At 38.3% G+C, this 23,333-nt stretch overlaps 1 protein-coding gene across 8 annotated transcripts in view; it reads left to right on the top strand.

Annotated features, from left to right (window-relative positions):
- NSF (N-ethylmaleimide sensitive factor, vesicle fusing ATPase) overlaps positions 1-23,333 on the top strand; it is a 149,247-nt gene that overhangs the window by 25,672 nt on the left and 100,242 nt on the right. For all 8 annotated transcript variants that reach the window (XM_004013003.5, XM_027974387.2, XM_060394932.1 and 5 more), the window contains exons 5-8: positions 7,384-7,550; positions 10,832-10,939; positions 11,264-11,339; positions 13,765-13,920. In XM_004013003.5, the coding sequence (XP_004013052.2) occupies positions 7,384-7,550; positions 10,832-10,939; positions 11,264-11,339; positions 13,765-13,920 (507 nt within the window). The remainder of the gene's footprint in view (positions 1-7,383; positions 7,551-10,831; positions 10,940-11,263; positions 11,340-13,764; positions 13,921-23,333) is intronic.

Genomic DNA, 23,333 nt, shown 5'->3' with positions numbered 1-23,333 from the left:
GTGTTATAAAGTCATCATAGTTCATTAGGGAAGGATATGGAAAGCAGTTTATGACTTAACGGAAAAAAAAAAAAACAAGACTAAGCTGCTTGTGGTTTATAAACCAAAGAGCTAAGTGAAAACTGGCATTGTTTCTTAGTCATTGTGCCAAAGTTGAGGAAATGAAGTGTGAGTCGCTTTTAAGACCTAAAAAAATTCATATTATGGAAAGGTTACAAAAACAATACAGAGATATCTTCTAAAAGATACCATTTGACTCTCATCTATACCGTAGTTAATCTTTATATTCTGCCTTCCTCTTTCTCCTCTCATTTTGTAATTAATTGCTTCCTTTTTTTTCAAGTTTTAAGTCTGTTGTTTTTTTTTTTAATGGAAGAAGCAACTTTTTAAAAGTTGAGATATAATTGACATATTACATTATATTAGTTTCAAGTATGCATGCATGCTAAGTCACTTCAGTCATGTCCGACTCCATGCAACCTTATGGACTGTAGCCTGCCAGGCTTCTCTGTCCATGGGGATTCTGCAGGCAAGAATACTGGAGTGGGTTGCCCTGCCCCCCTCTAGGGGATCTTCCAGATCCAGCGATCAAACCCTCGTCTTTTGTGTCTCCTGCATTGGCAGTCAGGTTCTTTACCACTAGCACCACGCTGATGCTGGGAAAGATTGAAATCAGAAGAAGGGGACGACAGAGGATGAGGTAGTTGGATGGCATCACCGACTCGATGGACATGAGTTTGAGCAAACTCTAGGAGTTGGTGAAGGACAGGGAAGCCTGGCGTGCTGCAGTCTGTGGGGTTACAAAGAGTCAGACATGACTGAACTGAACTGAACCACCTGACATAATGATTTGATATTTACATACATTGTGAAATGCTTACCACAATAAATCTAGTTAACATCTGTCAGAAGCTTTTTTTTCATTGTGATAACGACTTGTAAGGTCTACTCTATTAGCAACATTCAAGTGTGCAGTACAGTATTGGTGACTCCAGTCACCATGCTGTGCGTGTTAGTGCATTTCTTTCTACGGTACTTACATGCTGTGCTGTGCCGTGCTTAGTTGCTTCAGTCGTGTTCAACTCTTTGCGATGTCATGGACTGTATGTAGCCCACCAGGCTCCTCTGTCCATGGGGATTCACTAGGCAAGAATACTGGAGTGGGTTGCCATGCCCTCCTCCAGGATTTACATGCTATTCTTTCACAAATGACCCCATATTTGTTTTAGTCTCAGCTCTACAATAAATCTCGTAAATGATCATGATCAACCCTTTTAAAGACGCTTGCTCTTTGGAAGAAAAGTTATGACCAACCTAGACAGCATATTCAAAAGCAGAGACATTACTTTGCTGACTAAGGTCCGTCTAGTCAAGGCTATGGTTTTTCCTGTGGTCATGAATGGATGTGAGAGTTGGACTGTGAAGAAGGCTGAGTGCTGAAGAATTGATGCTTTTGAACTGTGGTGTTGGAGAAGACTCTTGAGAGTCCCTTGGACTGCAAGGAGATCCAACCAGTCCATTCTAAAGGAGATCAACCCTGGGATTCCTTTGGAAGGAATGATGCTAAAGCTGAAACTCCAGGATTTTGGCCACCTCATGCGAAGAGCTGACTTATTGGAAAAGACCCTGATGCTGGGAGGGATTGGAGGCAGGAGGAGAAGGAGACGACAGAGGATGAGATGGCTGGATGGCATCACTGACTCGATGGACGTGAATCTGAGTGAACTCCAGGAGTTGGTAACGGACTTCTGGTGTGCTGCGATTCATGGGGTCGCAGAGAGTCGGACACTACTGAGCGACTGAATGAACTGACTTGGTTGGATAAAACCTATCCTCTAGTAGATTCCTCCAGGAAGTATATATGTGTACAGTGTTTCCTAAGTTCTTGGATATTCAAACATTTTTCTTTTATGTCTTTGATGCCTTTAAGGGCTGATTGGCTGGATATAAAATTCTTGGCTTTTCTTTCCTTGAATTTCTTGAAAATTCTGTATCACATTGCCTTATTTTGTATTAAACTGTTGAGAAGTCTGATGCCAGTCTTATTTTCTTACCTTTATAAGTAATTTGATTTTTTTGCCTGGGAGCCCTGAGGGATTTTCTGTCTTTAAATTCTAATATCCTTATTAGGATATTGCTTGGAATTGGCCATTCTGGGTCAACAACTCAGCTATACAATACTTTATTTCAATGTACAGATTTAAATTTTGTCTATTTCCAGAAGATTTTCTTAGGTTTTGGTTTTAAATATTAGTTCTGACTGAATTGTTTTGATTCTCTTCTCCAGGGTTCTAATTATATATGTATTTTAGGCCTTATCTGTCTTACATCTCAGTTGCTTTCTCTCTATTCTTTGTAAATTCTTTATTTTTATTATCTTAGTTGTTTTTTTGTCTTCATTCACTGCCTCTTATTAAATATTAACTTGAATCTATTCTTCCATGGACACTTTGTAATTTATTATTTACTTCTGAGTAGTTTTATTTTCCTTGATTTCTTTCCTATGTTTGATAAATTCATTGCATTTCTTTTACTAATATTTGTCTATTTCTGTTCTTAGTTTTTAATCCTCTGACTTTAGATGTTTTGTTATATGTCTAAGTACTTGTTTGAGGATACTTAATTTAGTTTAAAATGTTATATATATTTTCTATTTCATAGTTGATCTTTTTAGAGACGACAGCTGAAATGCTGCAATATTTTGTTGTTTGTTATGTTTTATTTACAGTAACTTTGTGGAATTATTTTTTTGTTTGTTTCACATGATTTTGTAGGCAAAATTATTAGTGCAAGACCATTCTTTTCTGTTAGTGTGGAGAAGGGCAGTTTCTTTAATAATGGTGAGGTGGGGTAGGTAGAAAGGTGGTTGGCATAGCTTATTTCTCCTTGGTTTCTGTGGGATCCCTAATTTTGCTCTCTTACTGTCTTCTTTCCTTTATTGCCATGTCTTGAAGGGCACCACCCTTTCTCTATTTGTCTGATTCTTTCCAGTGATTCTTTGATGTTACTACTTCCAGTTCTACTTACTTTCAGGTCCTTTCTGGGTACCTAGGACTTGGGCTAACAAGATGGTATTAGACTTTCTCTTTTGAGGGGTGATTTTTGTTTGTATTTTCCCTATGTACTGCTTTCCTTTCCTTTTTTTCCACAATGGGAGCTCTGTCTAATCTTGTTACATATTTCTCTATTTTCAAGTAATTTGAGTTTTGTGGTATTTTCTGTCTCTTTGTAATGCTGACAGTGTGGACTGTGCATAGCATTATTTGTTCTCCTTGGTGTTCCCACAGAGTTTTAGGAGGATGTGTGGGAATGTTCAGATTCACATTCAGATCCTCTGGATCCAAGCTTTCGGAGATATTCAAAGATATATTAACTTTAAACTGGTTGAAAGAAAGCAGTTACTTAAAGCAGTTGCCTGGAACACATTGTGAGCCTAGTCTGTAGTCAAGATGCCTGAAAAGAGAAGTTGGTAAAGTGGAAGGAGAGAGTATCCTCTTTCTCATTTAGGAACTTGGCAACTTATTGTTGGTTTGTTTGTTTTTCCGGAATCAGAAATAAATATTGGGATTATCTTTATTTGGTCTTTTCTTTGTGGAAGTAGGATTAAAGATAAAATGCACCCCACTCCAGTGCTCTTGCCTGGAAAATCCCATGGACGGAGGAGCCTGGTGGGCTGCAGTCCATGGGGTCTCGAAGAGTCGGGCACGACTGAGCGACTTCACTTTCACTTTTCACTTCATGCACTGGAGAAGGAAATGGCAACCCACTCCAGTGTTCTTGCCTGGAGAATCCCAGAGACAGTGGGCCTTCGTCTATGGGGTCGTACAGAGTCGGACACGACTGAAGCAACTTGGCAGGCAGCAGGGGGTGAAAGTAAAGGAAATGAGATACAGATAACTGGTAGTGAATGTTGGAGAATTAGTGCTTTCTAAACTTGCCTCACAGAAATACCTGGGGAGTTCTGTTTTGTTTTGTTTTTAGAGATTCTCAGGCCCCTCCTTTGGGTAGTCTAATTCATGAATCTGTGTTTTTAACAGTCACCCTTAAGCAGTTATCAGTCACGTTTTTGGGAACATTGACATGAGTGATTCCCGTAACTGTCACCTCCTCACCTGAAAGCATAGTGCGAAGCTGAGACAGAGGAGGAGCTCGGCCCCAAAGGGAAGTAGGTCGGTGCCTGAAGCCAGGGCTCCCTGCTTGCAGACACTGTCAGAGATAAAAATGAACACTTGTTAAATCTAGTGAGAAGACCGATGTGTATGAGGCTTAGGCTTCTCATTTCCTTAAACTTACTTTCCTAAATATGAGTGTTCTTAACTTTTAATGCAGATAAATTCTGTTGTGAGAAAGAAAATTCAAGATGAAATGAAAAAAATGTGTTTTGTGGCCTTAAATTGTGTTTAAAGCATTCTGCTCCCAGAAATGCTTACCTTGAATGTAAAATCAGTTCTTTAAAAAGGCAAATCAAACAGATCTAATTGGCAGAATTATAAAACTTAAGTGTTCCGATGGGACTAAGGTGGAGTAAGCTTGAGGTAAGGAAGGGTTTGGGGGCCTGATTGTTGTCATGATGTAGCATAAAGGTACAAAGCTTTTTCAGTGTAAGTAGCTGCTGCTGCTGCTAAGTCGCTTCAGTCATATCTGACTCTGTGTGACCCCATAGATGGCAGTCCACCAGGCTCCTCCATCCCTGGGATTCTCCAGGCAAGAACACTGGAGTGGGTTGCCATTGCCTTCTCCAGTGCATGGAAGTGAAAAGTGAAAGTGAAGTCGCTCAGTTGTGTCCGACTCTTAGCGACCCCATGGACTGCAGCCCACCAGGCTCCTCCACCCATGGGATTTTCCAGGCAGGAGTACTGGAGTGGGGTGCCATTGCCTTCTCTGAGTGTAAGTAGAGGTGTAGGCAAAGAGAGAATAGGAAGTTTGGTATGAAGGGGAGTGTTTATTCAAAGATTCTAAAACAGGAGTTCTGTCTGTAAGGAGAATTTTTTAGTCAGGTCAGTGATTTTAGTTCTCAAACTGAATCTTCTAGAAGAATCATTTAGTTTTCTCTCTGAAGTACCATGTTTTAAGTATTGCAGACTGATGTTCAGTTAACACATGTTTTTTTGAACCTGTCTTTGTAATGCCTGTTCAAAGCACTGGCTATAATTTTTTGTTTATAAATTAATCTTTGATGTTAAATTACTATTGGTCATAAAATAAGAACCATTCTTAACCTTTTGGCCCTTTGCTCCTTGCTGAAACCCTCAGGGCGTCCGTCCCTTTGGGGGCTGATGATGGCGCTGACCATGGTGCTGCCTGTGAACCTGTCCATGGTACTGCCGTAGCATTTGAAATAACAACTTGGTCTTTTCTATTTAGGAACATCGACCTTAAATTAAGATGCATTTGAAAACTATAGTTGGTATTGATGATATTTTAATAACGTATTCAAATTTATTGGTATAAGAATGGTTCGCACACTTGTATATATCCGTGCATATATGTGTACATATGCACATATACACACACATGATGATGCTGTGAAATTGTTTTGGAGTCTTTGATGCACAAAATTGTGTTATACTGTGCAGCCCTTTCTGAATTATACTTTTTTCACTCAATATTATGTTTTAATGGGCCATTCATCTTTATTAAATATATATCAGATTTTAATTTTAAGTGCTAACACATTATTCTACATTATGACTATGCCACATTTTACTCCTCATTTCCTGACTGATAAGCATTTTTAAAATGTTTGACTATTAGAAATAATGCTACAATGAACCTCGCTGTAACTTTCTTTTTAGACACATGTTCAAGAGTCTTCTGGGGACAGACCCCTGGAAATGAGATTGTCAATCAACTTATTTATTTTCCGTTAATTATTCATCCTATAAATATTTCATTATATGGAGAAACAACTAATCTCTCTTACGAAAATCACTCAGAATGTAATCTGTACTTCCTAGGAAGTATACAAAAAGAACACAACCTGCAGAAGTGGAGGCCAGAGAGTATTCTGAAACTCTCAGCTGAGTCTTTGATCTTCAGCAAATTTTCCAACCCTCCATCCTGGCTTTCTTTGTTATTTTGCTTTTGAAAACATGTATCAAATATGTGTGTCCCCTTTATGATGGCAGACCAAAATACAAAAATATGATTAATCAAGCAATTTCATTCAAAGGATTTACAAAAAATCCTTGTACGTAACTCAAAACTAGACTCAGCTAGTCTGTAAGAAATAAGTTGAGAACAGAAATTGGGCATGAAAGGACCATAAAGATTTATCTAGCCCAGTCTTATCTTATAGGTATGACAAATCAAGGCGCAGAACGTTAGGTGATTTATAGATTCGTCTGTTTACTAACAGAGTGAAACACAGTTTCCAGAGTCCCTTTGTTTTGCGTCTTCTGTTACTGCTATGGAAAGTATAGGTGTTTTGCTGCTGCTGTTTCATTTAAACAGTTCGTGAATATATTAAGCATCCTGCCGACGCTGCTGTTTGTTTGCTGTGCTCAGTCATGTCTGACTCTTTGCGACCCCGTGGACTGTAGCCTACCAGGCTTCTCTGTCCTTGAAATTTCCCAGGCAAAAATACTGGAGTGGGTTGCCATCTTCTGCTCCGTGGGATTTTCCCCACCGGAGATTGAACCCGCATCTCTGGCATCTTCTGCATTGGCAGGCGGATTTGTTATCGCTGAGTCACCTGGGAAGCCCACAGACACTATTAGGTGCTGTTAATACAAATATGAGCTGAAGGTCTGGTCTTTGTCCTGTTATGCATGTAGAACTTACTGAGGTTCCCTGGAATCTTAGGTGCTCAGTAAATATTTTTGTAGTATTAATAAAAGAAATGTCAAAGTCTTGAGTTGCTCTGGAGGAAACCCCTCTAGGAAACGTTTTTTTCTCAAAGGTTTTTTTGGTTTTGCTTTGTTTTTTGTTTTGGTCCTACACTCTTAATTTGCTAAAGCAAAAGAGTCCACACACCTCTGACCTTAGCTCTCTCTTGTGTCAAGCAACAGTCTTGTTTGGAAACAGCCATCTCTACCAGGACTTCCCATTCTGTCACTTCATCCTCTGCTTAATGAGAAGGAGGAAGATGGAGAGGCTATATGGGGACAGCTGTAATTTCCCCAGAACAGTCAGGTGAGGGGTAAAAGTACAGGAGATTGCTGTTCGGTATGTTCCAGTTAAGACAGGAGGAAGAACATCTCTAGTGGTTATTATTATGTTTAAAAAATATCTGTGCCGTATGTATCTCTCCAGTGAACGTCATGAAAAATCCCCCTTTGGTCACATTCTAATTCATTTATGTGAAACTTTTAGTTATTTGAAGCACAGCAAGGATTTGGTATCTCTGTGACTTAAAAAACTGCTCCTTCTTTCTCTCCCTAGTGTCCTTATATACCTTTGACAAAGCCAAGCAGTGTATTGGCACAATGACCATCGAGATTGATTTCCTGCAGAAAAAAAGTATCGACTCCAACCCATATGATACTGACAAGATGGCCGCAGAATTTATTCAGCAGTTCAACAACCAGGCATTCTCAGTGGGTCAACAGGTAGTTTCAAACTGTCTTTCATTTAGAGACATTCTAATCTCTGTACTTGTCCAAAATTAATTGTTTTTTAAAAGCTAAGAGGAGCTTTGCATATGAACAGCTATATCTAAGCTGAGTGATAAAAAGTGAGGGAAATATATTTGCTGAACCTCTAGCAGACTGTTTAGAAAAATTATAAAATTAGGTTACAGTGTCACATATAAGGACAGCAGCTTTTCTTTCTGTAAATTTGGGAACACTATAGACATGTATATCAAATTTCTTTTCTTGTCATGGGACATTTGTCTGAGGATGTCTTTCTGTTTTCCTGATGTATTTCTGTAGAAAAGTAATTCTTTTTTGGTTATGAGCTTCTTTGAGAATCTTAAGAAAATTACATGTAAATATATATTCAGTTTTTTATGGAGCTTTTGAAGCCCAGATTTTCTCTTCTGAAAAATAATATTGCTTATAAAGAAGATGAGAGTCATATATACAATGGAATATTACTGAGCCATAAAGAAGTGAAACAATGCCATTTGTAGCAACATTGATGAACCTGGAGATTATCATACTGACTGAGTGAAGTGAATCAGATAGAGAAAAACATATCCTGTGATGTCACTCATATATGGAATTTAATTTTAAAGAAGTGAACTTATGTACAAAACAGAAATGACTTAGAGCTGTTGAAAACAAACTTATGATTACCTAAAGGCAAACATTGGGGGAGGGGTAAACACACACACACACACACACACACACACACACACACACACACACACACACACACACACACACACACACACACACACACACACACACACACACACACACACACACACACACACACACACACACACACACACACACACACACACACACACACACACACACACACACACACACCTATATTTAAAATAGATAACCAGCACAGACCTACTGTATAGCACAGGGAACTCTACCCAATATTTTGTAATAATCAATATGAGAAAAGAATCTAAAATAAAATGAATATGTGTATAATTGAATCACTGGGCTGTACACCTGAAGCTAACGCAACAGGGTAAGTCAACTATAGTCCACTAGAATAAAAGAAAGTAATAATACTGTTTATATTGTTCCCCTCTTTGGACTTCAGTCAGTACATTGTTTGGTCTCCTAAGAAGAAATTCTGTGTTTTTGTTTATTTTTTTTCAATTTTACCTAAAAAATGTGTGAGTTCATAAATTATTATTTGTTTCTCTACATAAATAATCTCTGCTCTTTTGACCTTACCGTTCCATTTATCTCTTTTTCTGTGACTTTTCTGAATCATTAACTCCTTCCTCCTCCCATAACTCCATAGCAGCTGTTCTCAAACTATGGCCTTGAGGCTCTTTCAGGGGGGTTGTGAGGTCAAATCTAATATCAAAACATGTTTTAAAAAGGATGTTATATGCCAATTTTGTCTTATTCTCTCACAAGTGGAGTTGTGCCTAGTTACACTGCCTGCTGAGGCAAATGTGAATGCCCAGTGGTCTTCCATTAAGCAAGAAATTAGAAAAAAAAAAAAAAAAAGGAAAAAAAAGAAATTAGAGATTTGCAGGAATGCCACAGTGCCACTCTTCCCACTTATGTTTTATACCTTGGGAAATTGAAATATTTTAAAATAAATTATAACTGTTATTTGTGTTAATATATCATGTACTTAATTATTGTTTTTTTTTAATTAATAAAGTTCCTTGTTATAATTTCTAATACAGTGAATATCAACAGATTACAATCCATATAAACAAAATTTGGGGGTTTAGGAATGTAAAAGGATTCTGTGGCCAAAAAATTTGAAAATTCCAGCTTTATAGTGTTCTGATCTCTTATGAGTTACGTAGACTGTCCTTGTGTCTCTCCTGTGGGAAGGCCTGTAAAATGGGAGAAATGGCAGAAGGAGGGACCTGTGGAAATGAGTGGAGTGTATTATCTGGAAAGGCGAGACTCTTAAGGATTTGGTTAACCCGTATATCATAATATCAAACTTTCACAATCGAAAACTTGAGTTACTGATAAACAGGAAAAGGACACAGAACACATATTATTGTTTTTAAGAGTACTGGAATTGGAATGAACCTCAGAGGTTATCTTGTCTAACCTCCTCATTTTGCACATGAGGAATTTTATTTAGGTCCGGAGACGACCTGTGAGCTGCCCTGTGTAGCTGAGGCAAGAACCTGCTAGTCAGTTGATGCATTTGTTAACAAATTCTTATTGAACACCTAGTACGAGTTCAGTAAATACTGTTTTAGGCCCTGTAGATCTTTGGTGAATAAAACAGACACAGTTCCTACCTTTGTAGAGCTTCCTTTCTAGTTGGGAAGGACAGAAAATAAGAAAGAAATGCCATATACTGTTAATGTCAGTCAAATGGGGTGATGCACTAGAGATCCGCTGGGCTGCTACTTGGAGTTAGATGGACTGAGGAGGCTCCCCAGCGAGATAGGTAGCTGATAATTTGTTGACTTACCTGCCCATTGCTTTTTGGGCTTCACCATAGTCCTTCTGGATTCCTACACTTTCTGATAGTTGTGCTCAAATTGCCTAACTAAAACTTCATTGTTTTTACTATCTCCTTTAGCTTTTGTATTTTAATAGAAAATGCCTTGGTATTTGTAATAATTTAAAACCCAGTAACATGCAAACGTCTACAAACCCATGAAAGAAAATCCTCCATAATACAGAGAAGAAATAAATATCTTAAATCATTCTTCTTAGTATTTATTCCCATTCTTGTAATTAGTAGTGGCAGAATTGACAGTCAGCCTTGTTTATTGTATTTTTGTTGTACCCCAGTATCTCGAAGAGGGCCTAGGTTGTAGAAGGCACTTAATAAATATTTGGTGAGTGAATGAGCATTCAAAAGCTGTCTCTGCACTTGAATGGAAGGCACTTTGTATTGACTGTAGAAAAGCATGATGTTAGAGGCACACAACCAAGGCTTACATCCTGGCACTGTCATTTGCTGTTACTCTAGGTCCCATTTAACTCCTCTGTGAATCTCAGCATCCTTACTGGTAAAATAGGACTGATTTTTTTGCAGGAGAATTACTGAGTATTAATTACAGAACATCCTGTAATGTTTGTTTGGCACACAGCAGATACTCAATAAATGTTAGTTCCTTCGTTATATGGGTAGTTTGCCTTGTGGAGAAGAGTGATATACAAGAGAAAGCTGCTTGCCTGCATTTGAAAAACATGGGCGATAATGTGAAAATCAAACCATTATATCATACAGTGATTTTTTTTTTCCCCCTGTCTTTTCTACATAGCTTGTATTTAGCTTCAATGAAAAGCTTTTTGGCTTACTGGTCAAAGACATTGAAGCCATGGATCCTAGTATCCTCAAGGGAGAGCCTGCAACTGGTAAAAGACAGAAGGTATGTTTTGTTTCTGATAATCTGTCTGATGTGCATTGTGCCAATTAATATAATTTTCTAGCCATTCTCTCCCTCAGCGATTTCTTTTATATTATGTACTCTTTTAAGGTAGTAGGGAAAATTTGTCTTTAAAGCCAGCATAGTTATTAAAATACAGTATAAAACAGACTTATGTGAAGATCTAATAGTAATTTGAAATAGCTGATAGTTTGAAAAATTTGCATTGCTCATGGAGACTTCATTTCTCTTTTGTTTTTCACCTTGCTTTGAGAAGTCCAGAAATCTGCTATAAGACTAACTACTAATTATTGTCTTTCTTTATAGATTGAAATAGGGCTGGTTGTTGGAAACAGTCAGGTTGCATTTGAAAAGGCAGAAAATTCATCACTCAATCTTATTGGTAAGATTTACCGTTTTTAGAAGATTCTGAGTAAAGTGGGACCATGTGGCTCAGACAGTAAAGAACCTGCAGTGTGGGAGACCTGGATTCGATCCCTGGGTTGGGAAGATCCGCTGGAGGAGGGCATGACAACCCACTCTAGTATCCTTCCCTGGAGAATCCCCATGGAGAGAGGAACCTGGTGGGCTACAGTCCATGGGGTCGCAGAGAGTCGGACACGACTGAGCAACTAAACACAGCACACCTGTTAACAATACGTGACTCAACTACAGTGATTAAACAGGGAGGGAGAATAGAGACACTTCCCTTGAAAAGGCTTGTCACAGAATCATGGAGTGTTTCCTATCTTTCAGATGTACTGATGTAGAATAAATTTAAAACCTTCACTAGATCAGTTTTGTCCAATAGAAATATAATGTAAGCCATGTATGTCATTTTAAATTTCCTAGTAACCTCACTAAAAATAAAGGAAAAGATGCAGATAAAAATTAATTTTTAATAAATATGTGCAGGCTGACAGAAGATTCATGAAAAATATTTCATAAAGTTCCTGTATACCCTTAACCAGCTTCCTGTGATGGTACCTCTTAAGTAACCATAGTACACTTTTCCAAAACTAGATTAGCATGTTTCCATTGCTGCTAGCTAAACTGGAGGCTTGATTTGTATTTCATCAGTTTTTTCATCATGTCCTTTTTCTGTTCCAGGACCTAACTCGGAATTCCACGTTGCATTTAGTGGTTTAGTCTCCATAGTCTTCTCCAGTCTCTGACAGTTCCTCAGACTTTCATTGTCTTGTCATGACCGTGAGAGCTGGTCATGGATTTTGTAGAATGTCCCCCAGCTGGTTGTGTGTTAAATGTGACACTAGCATTATTTCCATTAGTGACTGAGTTAAATGATCAATGTACAGGTAAAGGAAGTCTTTCCAGCAGAGTCATAGTTCACTCCTACTCTTGTACGTTAACCCCACTTGTATTATATTAGAATAATGCGGACTGGGCTCTAAAAACAGTAAGTCATCAGCATATTAATGCCATTAGCTGCATTTACCTATGTTGATGTCTATCCCAGTGCAAGGCAGAGGATTTTCAGTGGTTACACACTATTATATCCAACGTCATTTAAATTTGAATGTGTGTCCTTTTATCCAGAGCCAGAAATTATCATTCCTCTTTTATTGTTTTTCAGCTGTAAAATATTTATTTCATGACATATGAATAAGCACTCAAAAACAGCTCACTCTGAAATTTAAAATATTTGATTATATCTTCATACTGTTTTATAGTTTGTTCTTTTTGCTTAACATATGTCAAGCATCTTAATAAATATACTTCTACAGTATTGTTTTTAATGACTAGTATATTGTTTTATGGCTTCCCTGGTGGCTAGAGTCCATCTACCAAGTTTGATCATAATTAGGATATATCATAATCTCCTGTTGTTGATCCAGTATGTTTCTGGAGTGATTTCTTTGTATATTATATGGTATATTATCCCAAGAGAGTTGCATGACTTTTGTACAATAGAGGTAATTTCTATGTGATTAATAGTGTCCCCCCACTGGAAAATAAAATTGTATAATTTGGCCACAAGAGGGCAGTAGAGTTTAAGAAAAGTATTTTTGGTTACTTCGTAAAAAGTGTTAGGTCCACAAAACTAACCATACAATTCGCATCTAGGGTAAACTTTTTCTAATGTGACCTGTTATTCCCTAATTAAAAGTATAGTACTTTCTTTTTTTTGTTTATGTGGACTGTACTAAGGCACTTTTATTCTTTGTGTTTGAGAGAATTAATGTGGTTCTCTTGAGTTACTTTAGGGGGCACTATGACATTTAAGTTAGATAATTTTCTTCTTTGTGAAAGAATTTGAAAAACATGAATTTTGAAATCGTCCAAGACTTTAGGATAATTTTAGATTGTTGTGCAAATGAAAAAGCAAACAAGACATTAAATTTCATACATCTTTTCAGGCTGAAGAGTTAAATTCCTGATTATATACTTAATTTAGATAAGTATATTTTTAAATATTGCTTTAGGAGCCTTGAGGGACTGCTAGATTTCAGTTGCATGTCTGGCAACTAGTGTTTTCTTCATCAGATATGCACATGGTGTTTCTTCTAATCAACCAAGTTAGTTAACTTGGTTAGGAGTTAGAGGTCAATAAGACCAAGCTTCATGGATTGACTATAGCATGAGCTGAGCCAGTCATTTTGAAAGTGTTTTGCTGACCCTAAATGGGGACCAGACAAACTAGCGAATATAACAAAACTCATCCTTCTTAAAAAAAATCAGCTAAGAAGGTGTTTTCATGTTTGATAGCTTTTCTTCATTCACTGAGGATGCCCAGGGAGTTCTGACTGTCTTTTTACACTTAGTGATGAAGTTCTTCTCTCACATTTGATTATCTTTGTTTGAAATAGGCAAAGCTAAAACCAAGGAAAATCGCCAGTCTATCATCAATCCTGACTGGAACTTTGAGAAAATGGGAATAGGAGGTCTGGACAAGGAGTTTTCAGATATTTTTCGACGAGCATTTGCTTCCAGAGTATTTCCTCCAGAGATTGTTGAACAGATGGGTGAGTTTTAAAAAGAAAAATCAGATAAAATCTTGTATTGTTTTTAAAAAATGGATGTGATAAAATCTGTTTTCAGTAATGTTTTGAAATTATTTTTCAGGCCTGACAAACTGTTTCTGTTTTCTTCCTCTTTTAAAAAAGCTTAAAAAAACTTTTAAAGTTTTAGGATTTTTAAAACTACATTTTCATTTTATGGGAAAATCATAAAAATAATTGTGGTTGCTTGATTTTATTTATCTAAGTATGTTTCTCTGTAGGACATGTTTAGAAATTTCATTATATTTATATATTTATGAATTTTTAACAGGGCCTATTTAGAAATGTAAAGGTCAGATTTACCGTGCTGAATAGTCATTATCTATTAGACTATGGATACTGTCCTAATATTAGCTGTTGCCTTTTTTAAAATTGTATTACCCAGTTAATGCATCTTCATACCTGGTAAATGGATACTTGGCCTGTTTTAAACTTATGCAAAAGGACGAATGCAGAATATACATAGGAATTTCCACATTGCATACGAAGAAATGCACTAGTCATTTATCACTGTTTTCTTGAAGGTCTATTTAATTTATCCGTGTGTGAAATGGCTTTATTTGCCCTGGTAGAAATGCTGTCATGAGTGTTTTCATATGCATATCATACGTTGGATTGGAATGTTAGCTACAGAATATCTGAGGAAGGAATTTATACCGTAACAGCTTCTGGCAGGCTATTCGTGTTAAAAACCGTATCCAAAAAAACTGAAGGAATACAAATATATTACTCCCTTCACCTCCATCATTCTTTATCTTTAAATTGCTACTGGGAGATAAAAGTATATTCATCATGGTGGGGCTAAGAACGACTTTCTAGGCACTAAGTGCTTGGTTCTATCAACCTCCTATTGTTGGTAGCCTTTCGGCCTAGTCGCTCACTCTGATAAGTTACACACAGCACACACCTGTTCACTGGCTAAAGGTCGAGTTTGAAATTGGATTAAGAGAAAATGACAGAGACCCTCATCACCTGAGTTTTATACACCTTGAAATGGCAATAAGATACTTTTTTTTATCTGAAAGACACAAAGGCCAAGACCATAAAAAACCAGAATTTTAATTTGGAAAATAGTTAAAAATGTGATAGTTCACTACCTTGGTAAGGTGTATTTTGAGGCACAATAAATCCATAAAACTTTTTAAAGACATGGAAATATTGAGTATGTTTGAGGTCTAAGCAGAGATTAAAGGATGATTCCAAATGTTCTAAGTTATTCTTGTGCAATATCTTTTTACTCATTTTCATTTTTACTTTTTACTCATTTACCAAGCCCCATACAGACAGTATGATGATTGTGTCTTTGAACATGTGAACTCCCCCTGGTGGCTCAGTGGTGAAGAATCTGCCTGCCATGCAGCAGACGTGGGTTTGGTTCCTGGGTTGGGAAGATCCCCTGGAGAAAGGAACGGCAACCCGCTCCAGTATTCATGCCTGGGAAAGTCCTTGGACAGAGGAGCCTGGAGGGCTACAGTACATGGGGCCACAAGAGTCAGATATGACTTAGCGAGTAAACCGCTACCCCTCTACAGCCAACAAGTAGAAAAATAGCTGCTTCTATAAGTTTTATCTTTTAACTATATTAAAATATTTTCTCATGGTTTAAAAGCTTACAAGGGTTCAGATACTAGTTTCCCGTTTGTGCATTGTCCAAACCTTGCTCATTAGGGCCTCTCTCTGAGGTTGAGAGAACAACCTATAAAGAAGTAAACCCGTTTCTGTTGGTTTGTGACTCTGTCAGCTCTTGAAGAGTTTGAAATTAAATCAAAACAGATTTGGAATTTCTGAGCGACTTTAATCTGTTTCTGCTGTCCATATTGAAACTAGTTGAACTGTACAGTATGCTTTTTGACCAAGGACCTTGAATTTCAGGTTTGTTAGTACTACTACCCATTACATTTTTTATGGATTTATTTTTCTAATATTTTTACTGATTTACTTAGGCATAAATGAGTTCTTTTTAAAAAGTAATACTTCTTTATGGCTTTTTGTTATCAAGAAGCATGTGTTGTCAATTTGACTTAAAAGAATAAATTGGGGTGGGAGGGAGGCTGAAGAGGAAGGGGATATATGTATATATATATAGCTGATTTGCACTGTTATATAGCAGAAACTAACAACATTGTAAAACAATTATGTTCCATTTTTAAAATAAATTTAAAAACAGGGTGGGGGTAAGGCAGTAAGTCTTAAGGTACCTTGGTTTTTGAGCTGAACTGAAAGGCATTTTTTTTTCTTTTTTCTGAATGAAGACTCTCAGTGTCCTTATGCTACTTTTTTAATGAGAAAATGGCTGAGAAAGAATTCTCTTGCTGTGGATGTATCATTCCTTATTTTCCTATAGAGATTTCTTTTCTCATTTTAATTTTGGAGGAATTACATAGTAGAAAAATTTCATTGCCTTCTGAGTACAATGTGGTTAGAAAGTTCTCATTAGGCTTTGATAAAGGCATATAAAAAGTACAAATTGCTACATTTAATTTAACATTACATGCATCTTTTTTATGTATATATCCTGTGTTCTTTTACCCTGCCAAGTGGGAACAGAATTGGCTGGGGGTTTTTTTTTCCTTCATTCTTTGTTAACTAAATAGTCAACCTGGATGGGATCTCACTGGACATGGATATGATTGGTTAAATCAATCCAAATGAAGAAAAAAAAATAGGGATTAGAAAAGAATAATTAATATAGGTTATGCGACTATTTTGTTTTATTTAAACAGGGAACATTTTTATTTTGGCTTGAGACCAAATCATTGTCTTTGCCATGGAATCTAGAGTTATATCTACTTTGTAAGCAGGAATCTTAACTAAATGGATCTTCTCGCCTATATATCAAGGTTTCAAGTTCACAAAGTGATAAATTTAGAATTCTCCTCTGTCATTGTGTTTATAAGACTGATAATGATGCTTCTAGGCAATATAGTTCTTTCCTCTTGCCTGTAAAACTTTGTGTCGCTTTTCAAAATTGCATATATAGTTTAGATGCATACAGAATTTTGCTGATGAGATACAGAGAGACTAAAGAATTAACCAGAGGCAGACAATTATGCAGAAAAAAATAGGGATCAGATAATGTAATAGACATGAAATAAGGGTCCCAGAGTTTCCCATACGTTAGCTTTTCTCTTGAAATACTTTCAAGTATGTAGTGTACACCTTCCTGTTTTTGTTACAGTATTTTAAGAGAGAATCCTTTAAAATTTTTATCCATTCATTTTTGGCTATGCTGAGTCTTCGTGGGCTTTTCTCCTGCAGTGAGTGGGGGCTACTCTCGGGCTGTGCGTGGGCTTCTCATTGCAATAGTTTCTCCTGTTGCTGAGCACAGGCTCTAGGGTGTGTGGGCTTCACTGGTTGCAGCTCCTGGGCTCTAGAGTGCAGGCTTAACAGCTGTGGCGCATGGGCTTAGTCGTTTCAGGGCCTGTGGGATCTTCCCAGATCAGGGATCCAGTTCACGTCTCCTGCATTTGCAGGTGGATTCTTTACTGGTGAACCACCAGGGAAGCCCCTGTTAAAAATTTTTTTTAATATATAGAATTAAAGTCAAGGAAGGTCTTTAGGGGGAAAAGAGGTCACATACAACCAGCCCCACACAGAATGGAAGAAAGGTCATATGTAGACTTAGGAAAAGGGGTTCCTTTGGGGGAATGTACTTTGACTTCTGTTGTTCTTTTCTGAATCATTGTAACTATTTACTTTTTTCTTGTCTGGAGCAGTTGGACTCACCCCAAAACCCACATGGGGCTGTTCTTCCTTGAAAGCATATGAAAGCATTAGCAAGGAAAACTAGACCTAAAGTTTGCACCTAGCAGATACCCAACAACCTCTTAGTCAGAATGTCCTCCAGCGCCTACAGTGATAGCCGTTTAGTTAGGAAAGACCTTAAATCCTTACTCTGTGGGATAATAGAAATACCTTTTGGGTCCCAGGATAGAGACCTCGGCATCAGAAACCAGCCTCATTAAGTGAGGGTGAATAAACGCCGTAGCCCTTGCGTACACTGAGGTGTCAGGGTAATGCCCTTGTGCTCCTGTTCAGCCCTTCACCACGCTTATTGCCTGGTGTGCAGTTGTGTGAAGAGTGCTTTGGACAAAGGATCACCTCCATTCTCATAATAGCTCTTTGGTTGGAAAAGATAGTTTGTACCAAGAAACTTCCTTTTTTGGCATCCCTGGCAGTTACCTCTATGCCATAAATGTCAGAGCAAAAACAGCTTTTTATTCAAAGAACAGTGAAATAATTGTTACAGAATTACTGTCTCTTACTATAATTTAGGCCTAAGTTCACATGCATCAAGCAAAGTAGCTTTGGCAGAAGTTATCTGTTTCAGAGCTGGAAGGAAAAGAGTGTAGTGACTTAAAGGCCTCAAGCCTCATCCTGTCCTTGGGTGGACCTATACCTTGTAATTGGGCTTCCCAAGTGGCTCAGTGGTAAAAGAAATCCGCCTGCCAATGCAGGAGACCATGGAGACACAGGGTGGATCCCTGGGTCGGGAAGAGCCCCTGGAATAGAAAATGGCAACCCACTCCACTATTCTTGCCTGGAAAATCCCATGGACAGAGGAGCCTGGTGGACTACGGTGCATGTGCTCACAGAGCTGGACACAACTGAGAACCAGCACTATAGTGATGGAAATGCAGACCACCCTGTGGGGAGTAAAGCCAGTAGTTAGCATCCTGTACCCCCTTTCTTTGAAACTGACACTGTGTTCTTTCTTGTCCCCCTTTCTCTACCTCCATCTCTAAACCCATTTTCAGTCTGTATTTTTAAGGTCTCTTGAAATTCTAGAGGAAAGCAACTCGTTTCTGATATCACCAGTGAAACTGCAGTTACTCTACCAAGTCAGTTGCCGAGAAGATAAGGAGCCTTTCAGTCACATGCAGACATCTTTCACATGCTAAAAACAGTGCAAATAAAATACAGTGGAAGAAAGGGTGCTGAGGTTTTGTCCGTGCCATATTTGGGAGAGAGGGAGTTTTTGCTGAGATTAACATAAACACTGACACTCTTAAAATGCATTTTCACACCCCCACACATGAGGAGAGATTGCAATTTAAATGGGGGTTAAGACATCTTGCCGAACTCTAGGGCTCTGTAAAAGGAACCCTAAGGCTAAAGAGCTTATCTGAAATTTGAAAAAAAAAAAAAAATGAAGCTTTCTGACATTCATCTTTTCCTTGTATTAGTCATAACTTGCTTTTCAGCTATATTTTAGGTTTTGAATGCCAACCTGACATCTGTTCAAGTCTGCCTGTAATTTATTAGGAAAGGAAAAGAAAGCAATTGCTCACTAGTTAGAGATGCAAAACTCACCCCTTCTGCTTTTCCACGGAGTACTTATAGATGATACTTGAATATGAAGAATATGATAATTTACTAATTCTAACTTCAGGTTGGGGAATTTATCTTTTATTTTTTTAATTAGAAGAAGAAAATGGCCTTATGACCGTGTGATTTTCAGAAACTGTAGCGCCCGATATAAAGATAAAACAGACGCCCTAAGAAAATATTATGGGTGCCTTTTTATATGCTGAAACTTTTAACCTAAAGTGAAATTTTCATTGGTTTTAATTTTTTAAGTTAAACTTATTTATGTTTGAATATAAATGTTATAGTTATGCTTTTATCTCAGAGTCAAATTATATGTAAATTCAGTTGGCATTTTTAATTTATAAATAGACTTTTAGAATGATTTCTTTCTTTGAGGGAGGCAGAACTATTTATAGAATCACCAGTGGATTTTATTTGCTGGAAACTACAATTGAGTTACTTACAAATCAACAGTCACTATGAAGTTGAAGTCTGACGTTTTTACCTAAATGTCGGCCAGTGAGGAAATGATTAAATAAATTAGGCTGCATCCTTCCCAACCTACTGTGGCACACAGTGAAACAAATCTTAAAAGGATATAGCTGTAAATGTACAGATATGTTTTAATAATTAAACATAATAAAGTACATGCTGTTAGAAAAGTCAATATGCACTCACATTAAATTGAAAAAAAAAAAAAATTGCTTGCTTCCATGGAAGGGAAGTGAGGATGGGACATAAAGAGAGATGTTTGTTCTTTCACTCTGTGTACCTCTTCTCTGAATGTTTAACTATGGTATTTCTGCTTGTGTAATTAAAAAACGAAAAGATAACCGTGTAGGCTCTGTCTGTCTCATGGCAGCTCCCCTGACGGCACATCGAGGGAGCAGGGGGACAGGGATGTCCCTCTCCCTGGTGAAGTTTCTGTGGAGAAGGAGCGCTCAGAGACAGGCCTGGATCCCAAGAGCGACGATGGCAGCCCCTTACTGAGCATAGGCAGACACACCTGTCCTTTTCTCCTAAAAGACAAAAACAGTTTCTTGATGTGTAACAGGCCACTTCCTCCAGTTAATTTTTGCATTATAGAATGGATATACTTTTTGTATTATAGAATGGATATACTTTCTGTATTATAGAATGGGATGCAAATAGCTTGTATTCCCTCCCAACTGTGAGAGCACTTGCACCCGAGACTTCAGAGACTTTGAGCAGCTGTGGAAGCACTAGAGAGGAAGGAGTGGGAGAAGGGATTGGGGGAGAGCAGAGTGTCTGCCACGTGAGGAGCCATGCTTGAGTCTGTTTGCTCTTAAAAACCTTTCCACTCAGGAACCTAATTCATGTGACTCCTAAAGCAAAATGGTTGCTGGTTTGTTTTTTTTTTCCAATTTTCCTTCTGTATTCAGGTGGTAATGGTGACGTTAGCTGATAATTATATAGGGCCAGGCACTGTTCTAAATGCTTTACATCTATTAACTTATTTAACCCTCACAACAACGTTATGGTGTAGATACTGTATTGTTCTCATTTAATGGAAAAGGTAACTGACTCTCTAAAGGTTGAGTAACTGGTCCAAGACATATAGCTAGTAAGTGGTGGATTTGAACTCAGACAGTCTGGCCTTCCTCAGTGATCAATGCAAAGAAATAGAGGAAAACAAAAGAATGGAAAAGACTACAGATCTCTTCAAGAAAATTAGAGATACCAAGGGAACATTTCATGCAAAGATGGGCACAATAAAGGACAGAAATGGTATGGACCTAACAAAAGCAGAAGATATTAAGAAGAGGTGGCAAGAATACACAGAACTATACAGAAAAGATCTTCATGACCCAGATAGCCACAATGGTGTGATCACTCACCTAGAACCAGACATCCTGGAGTGCGAAGTCAAGTGGGTCTTAGAAAGCATCACTATGAACAAAACTAGTGGAGGTGATGGAATTCCAGTTGAGCTGTTTCAAATCCTAAAAGATGATGCTGTGAAAGTGCTGCACTCAATATGCTAGCAAATTTGGAAAACTCAGCAGTGGCCACAGGACTGGAAGAGGTCAGTTTTCATTCCAATCCCAAAGAAAGGCAATGCCAAAGAATGTTCAAGCTACTGCACAATTGCACTCATCTCTCACACTAGCAAAGTAATGCTCAAAATTCTCCAAGCCAGGCTTCAACAATACGTGAACCATGAAATCCCACATGTTCACGGTTTTAGAAAAGGCAGAGGAACCAGAGATCAAATTGCCAACATCCGCTGGATCATGGAAAAGCAAGAGAGTTCCAGAAAAACATCTATTTCTACCTTATTGACTACACCAAAGCCTTTGACTGTGGATCACAACAAACTGTGGAAAATTCTGAAAGAGATGGGAATACCAGACTACCTGACCCATCTCCTGAGAAACCTATATGCAGGTCAGGAAGCAACAGTTAGAACTAGACATGGAACAGCAGACTGGTTCCAGATAGGGAAAGGAGTACATCAAGGCTGTATATTGTCACCCTGCTTATTTAACTTATATGCAGAGCACATCATGAGAAACGCTGGGCTGGAGGAAGCACAAGCTGGAATCAGGATTGCCGGGAGAAATATCAATAACCTCAGATATGCAGATGACACCACCCTTATGGCAGAAAGAGAAGAACTAAAGAGCCTCTTGAAGAAACTGAAAGACTGTAAAAGTTTTCTTAAAGCTCAACATTCAGAAAACTAAGATCATGGCATTCGGTCACATCACTTCATGGCAAATAGATGGGGAAACAATGGAAACAGAGACTTTATGTTTTGGGCTCCAAAATCACTGCAGATGGTGACTGCAGCCATGAAATTAAAAGATGTTTGCTCCTTGGAGGAAAAGCTTGACCAACCTAGACAGCATGTTAAAAAGCAGAGACATTACTTTGCCAACAAAGGTCTATCTAGTCAAGGCTATGGTTTTTCCAGTATTCATGTATGAATGTGAGAGTTGGACTACAAAGAAAGCTGAGCACCGAAAGGATTGATGCTTTTGAACTGTGGTGTTGGAGAAGACTCTTGAGAGTCCCTTGGACTGCAAGGAGATCCAGCCAGTCCATCCTAAAGGAAATCAGTTCTGAGTATTCATTGGAAGGACTGATGCTAAAGCTGAAACTCCAATACTTTGGCCATCTAATGTGAAGAACTGACTCATTGGGAAAGACCCTGATGCTGGGAAAGATTGAACGCAGGAGGAGAAGGGGACAGCAGAGGATGAGATGGTTGGATGGCATCACTGACTCAATGGACATGACTTTGAGCAAGCTCTGAGAGTTGGTGATGGACAGGGAAGCCTGGCATGCTTCAGTCCATGGGGTTACAAAGAGTCAGACATGACTGAGCGACTGAACTGAAATGACTGAATCTGGCCTGAGAGTGCATGTCATTAACTCTTAGGTTGTTCTTTTCTCGTGAAAGCCCATAATATAAAACCATTAAAATGGGCTTCTCAGCCTCACTTCTAGGGGACCTCTGAGGTGACCTTCAAGGGAGCTGAAGCCATAGGTTTTTCAGTTGTGGCACCATTGACATATTGAGCTGGATAATTATTTGTCCTGAAGTGCTGGCTGTCCTGTGCATTGTAAGATTTTCAGCAGCATCTCTGACCTCTACCAGCTAGAAGCCAAGTAGTGCTGTCCCTCTCAAACCTAGTGATGATAACCGGAAATATCTCAAGACATTGTCAGATGTCCCCTGGGGGCAAAGTCACCCTTTGTTGAGAACCGCTGATTTAGTACATCCCCTGGCTCCTTCTCCTTACAGGTGCAGAAATTGTAGCCCAAGGTCACTAACAGGTCATCGGTGGAACTAGTACTAGAACTTGGGTCTCTGGTCCAGGAACCAGGGGGGAAAAAGAGGAAAGGAAATGACTCACTGAGTTCATACAACTAACAACTGGCAGCGTTGCGACTGGGAATCAGGATGCCTGGCTTCAGAGTCTGTGTTCCGAGTTGCCTCTCCGGATATGGAGGAGATGAAACTAACAGTCAAGTAGTCAATAAAGCCTTGAATTTTATGTCAGATAATATCCTATGATGAGTGCATAACCTTCATGTTT

The sequence above is a fragment of the Ovis aries genome, chromosome 11, assembly GCF_016772045.2.
Source record: "Ovis aries strain OAR_USU_Benz2616 breed Rambouillet chromosome 11, ARS-UI_Ramb_v3.0, whole genome shotgun sequence".
NCBI classification, from domain to species: domain Eukaryota; kingdom Metazoa; phylum Chordata; class Mammalia; order Artiodactyla; family Bovidae; genus Ovis; species Ovis aries.
The sequence above is the reverse complement of the archived record's forward strand: the minus strand, read 5'-3'. Positions and strand labels throughout refer to the sequence as shown.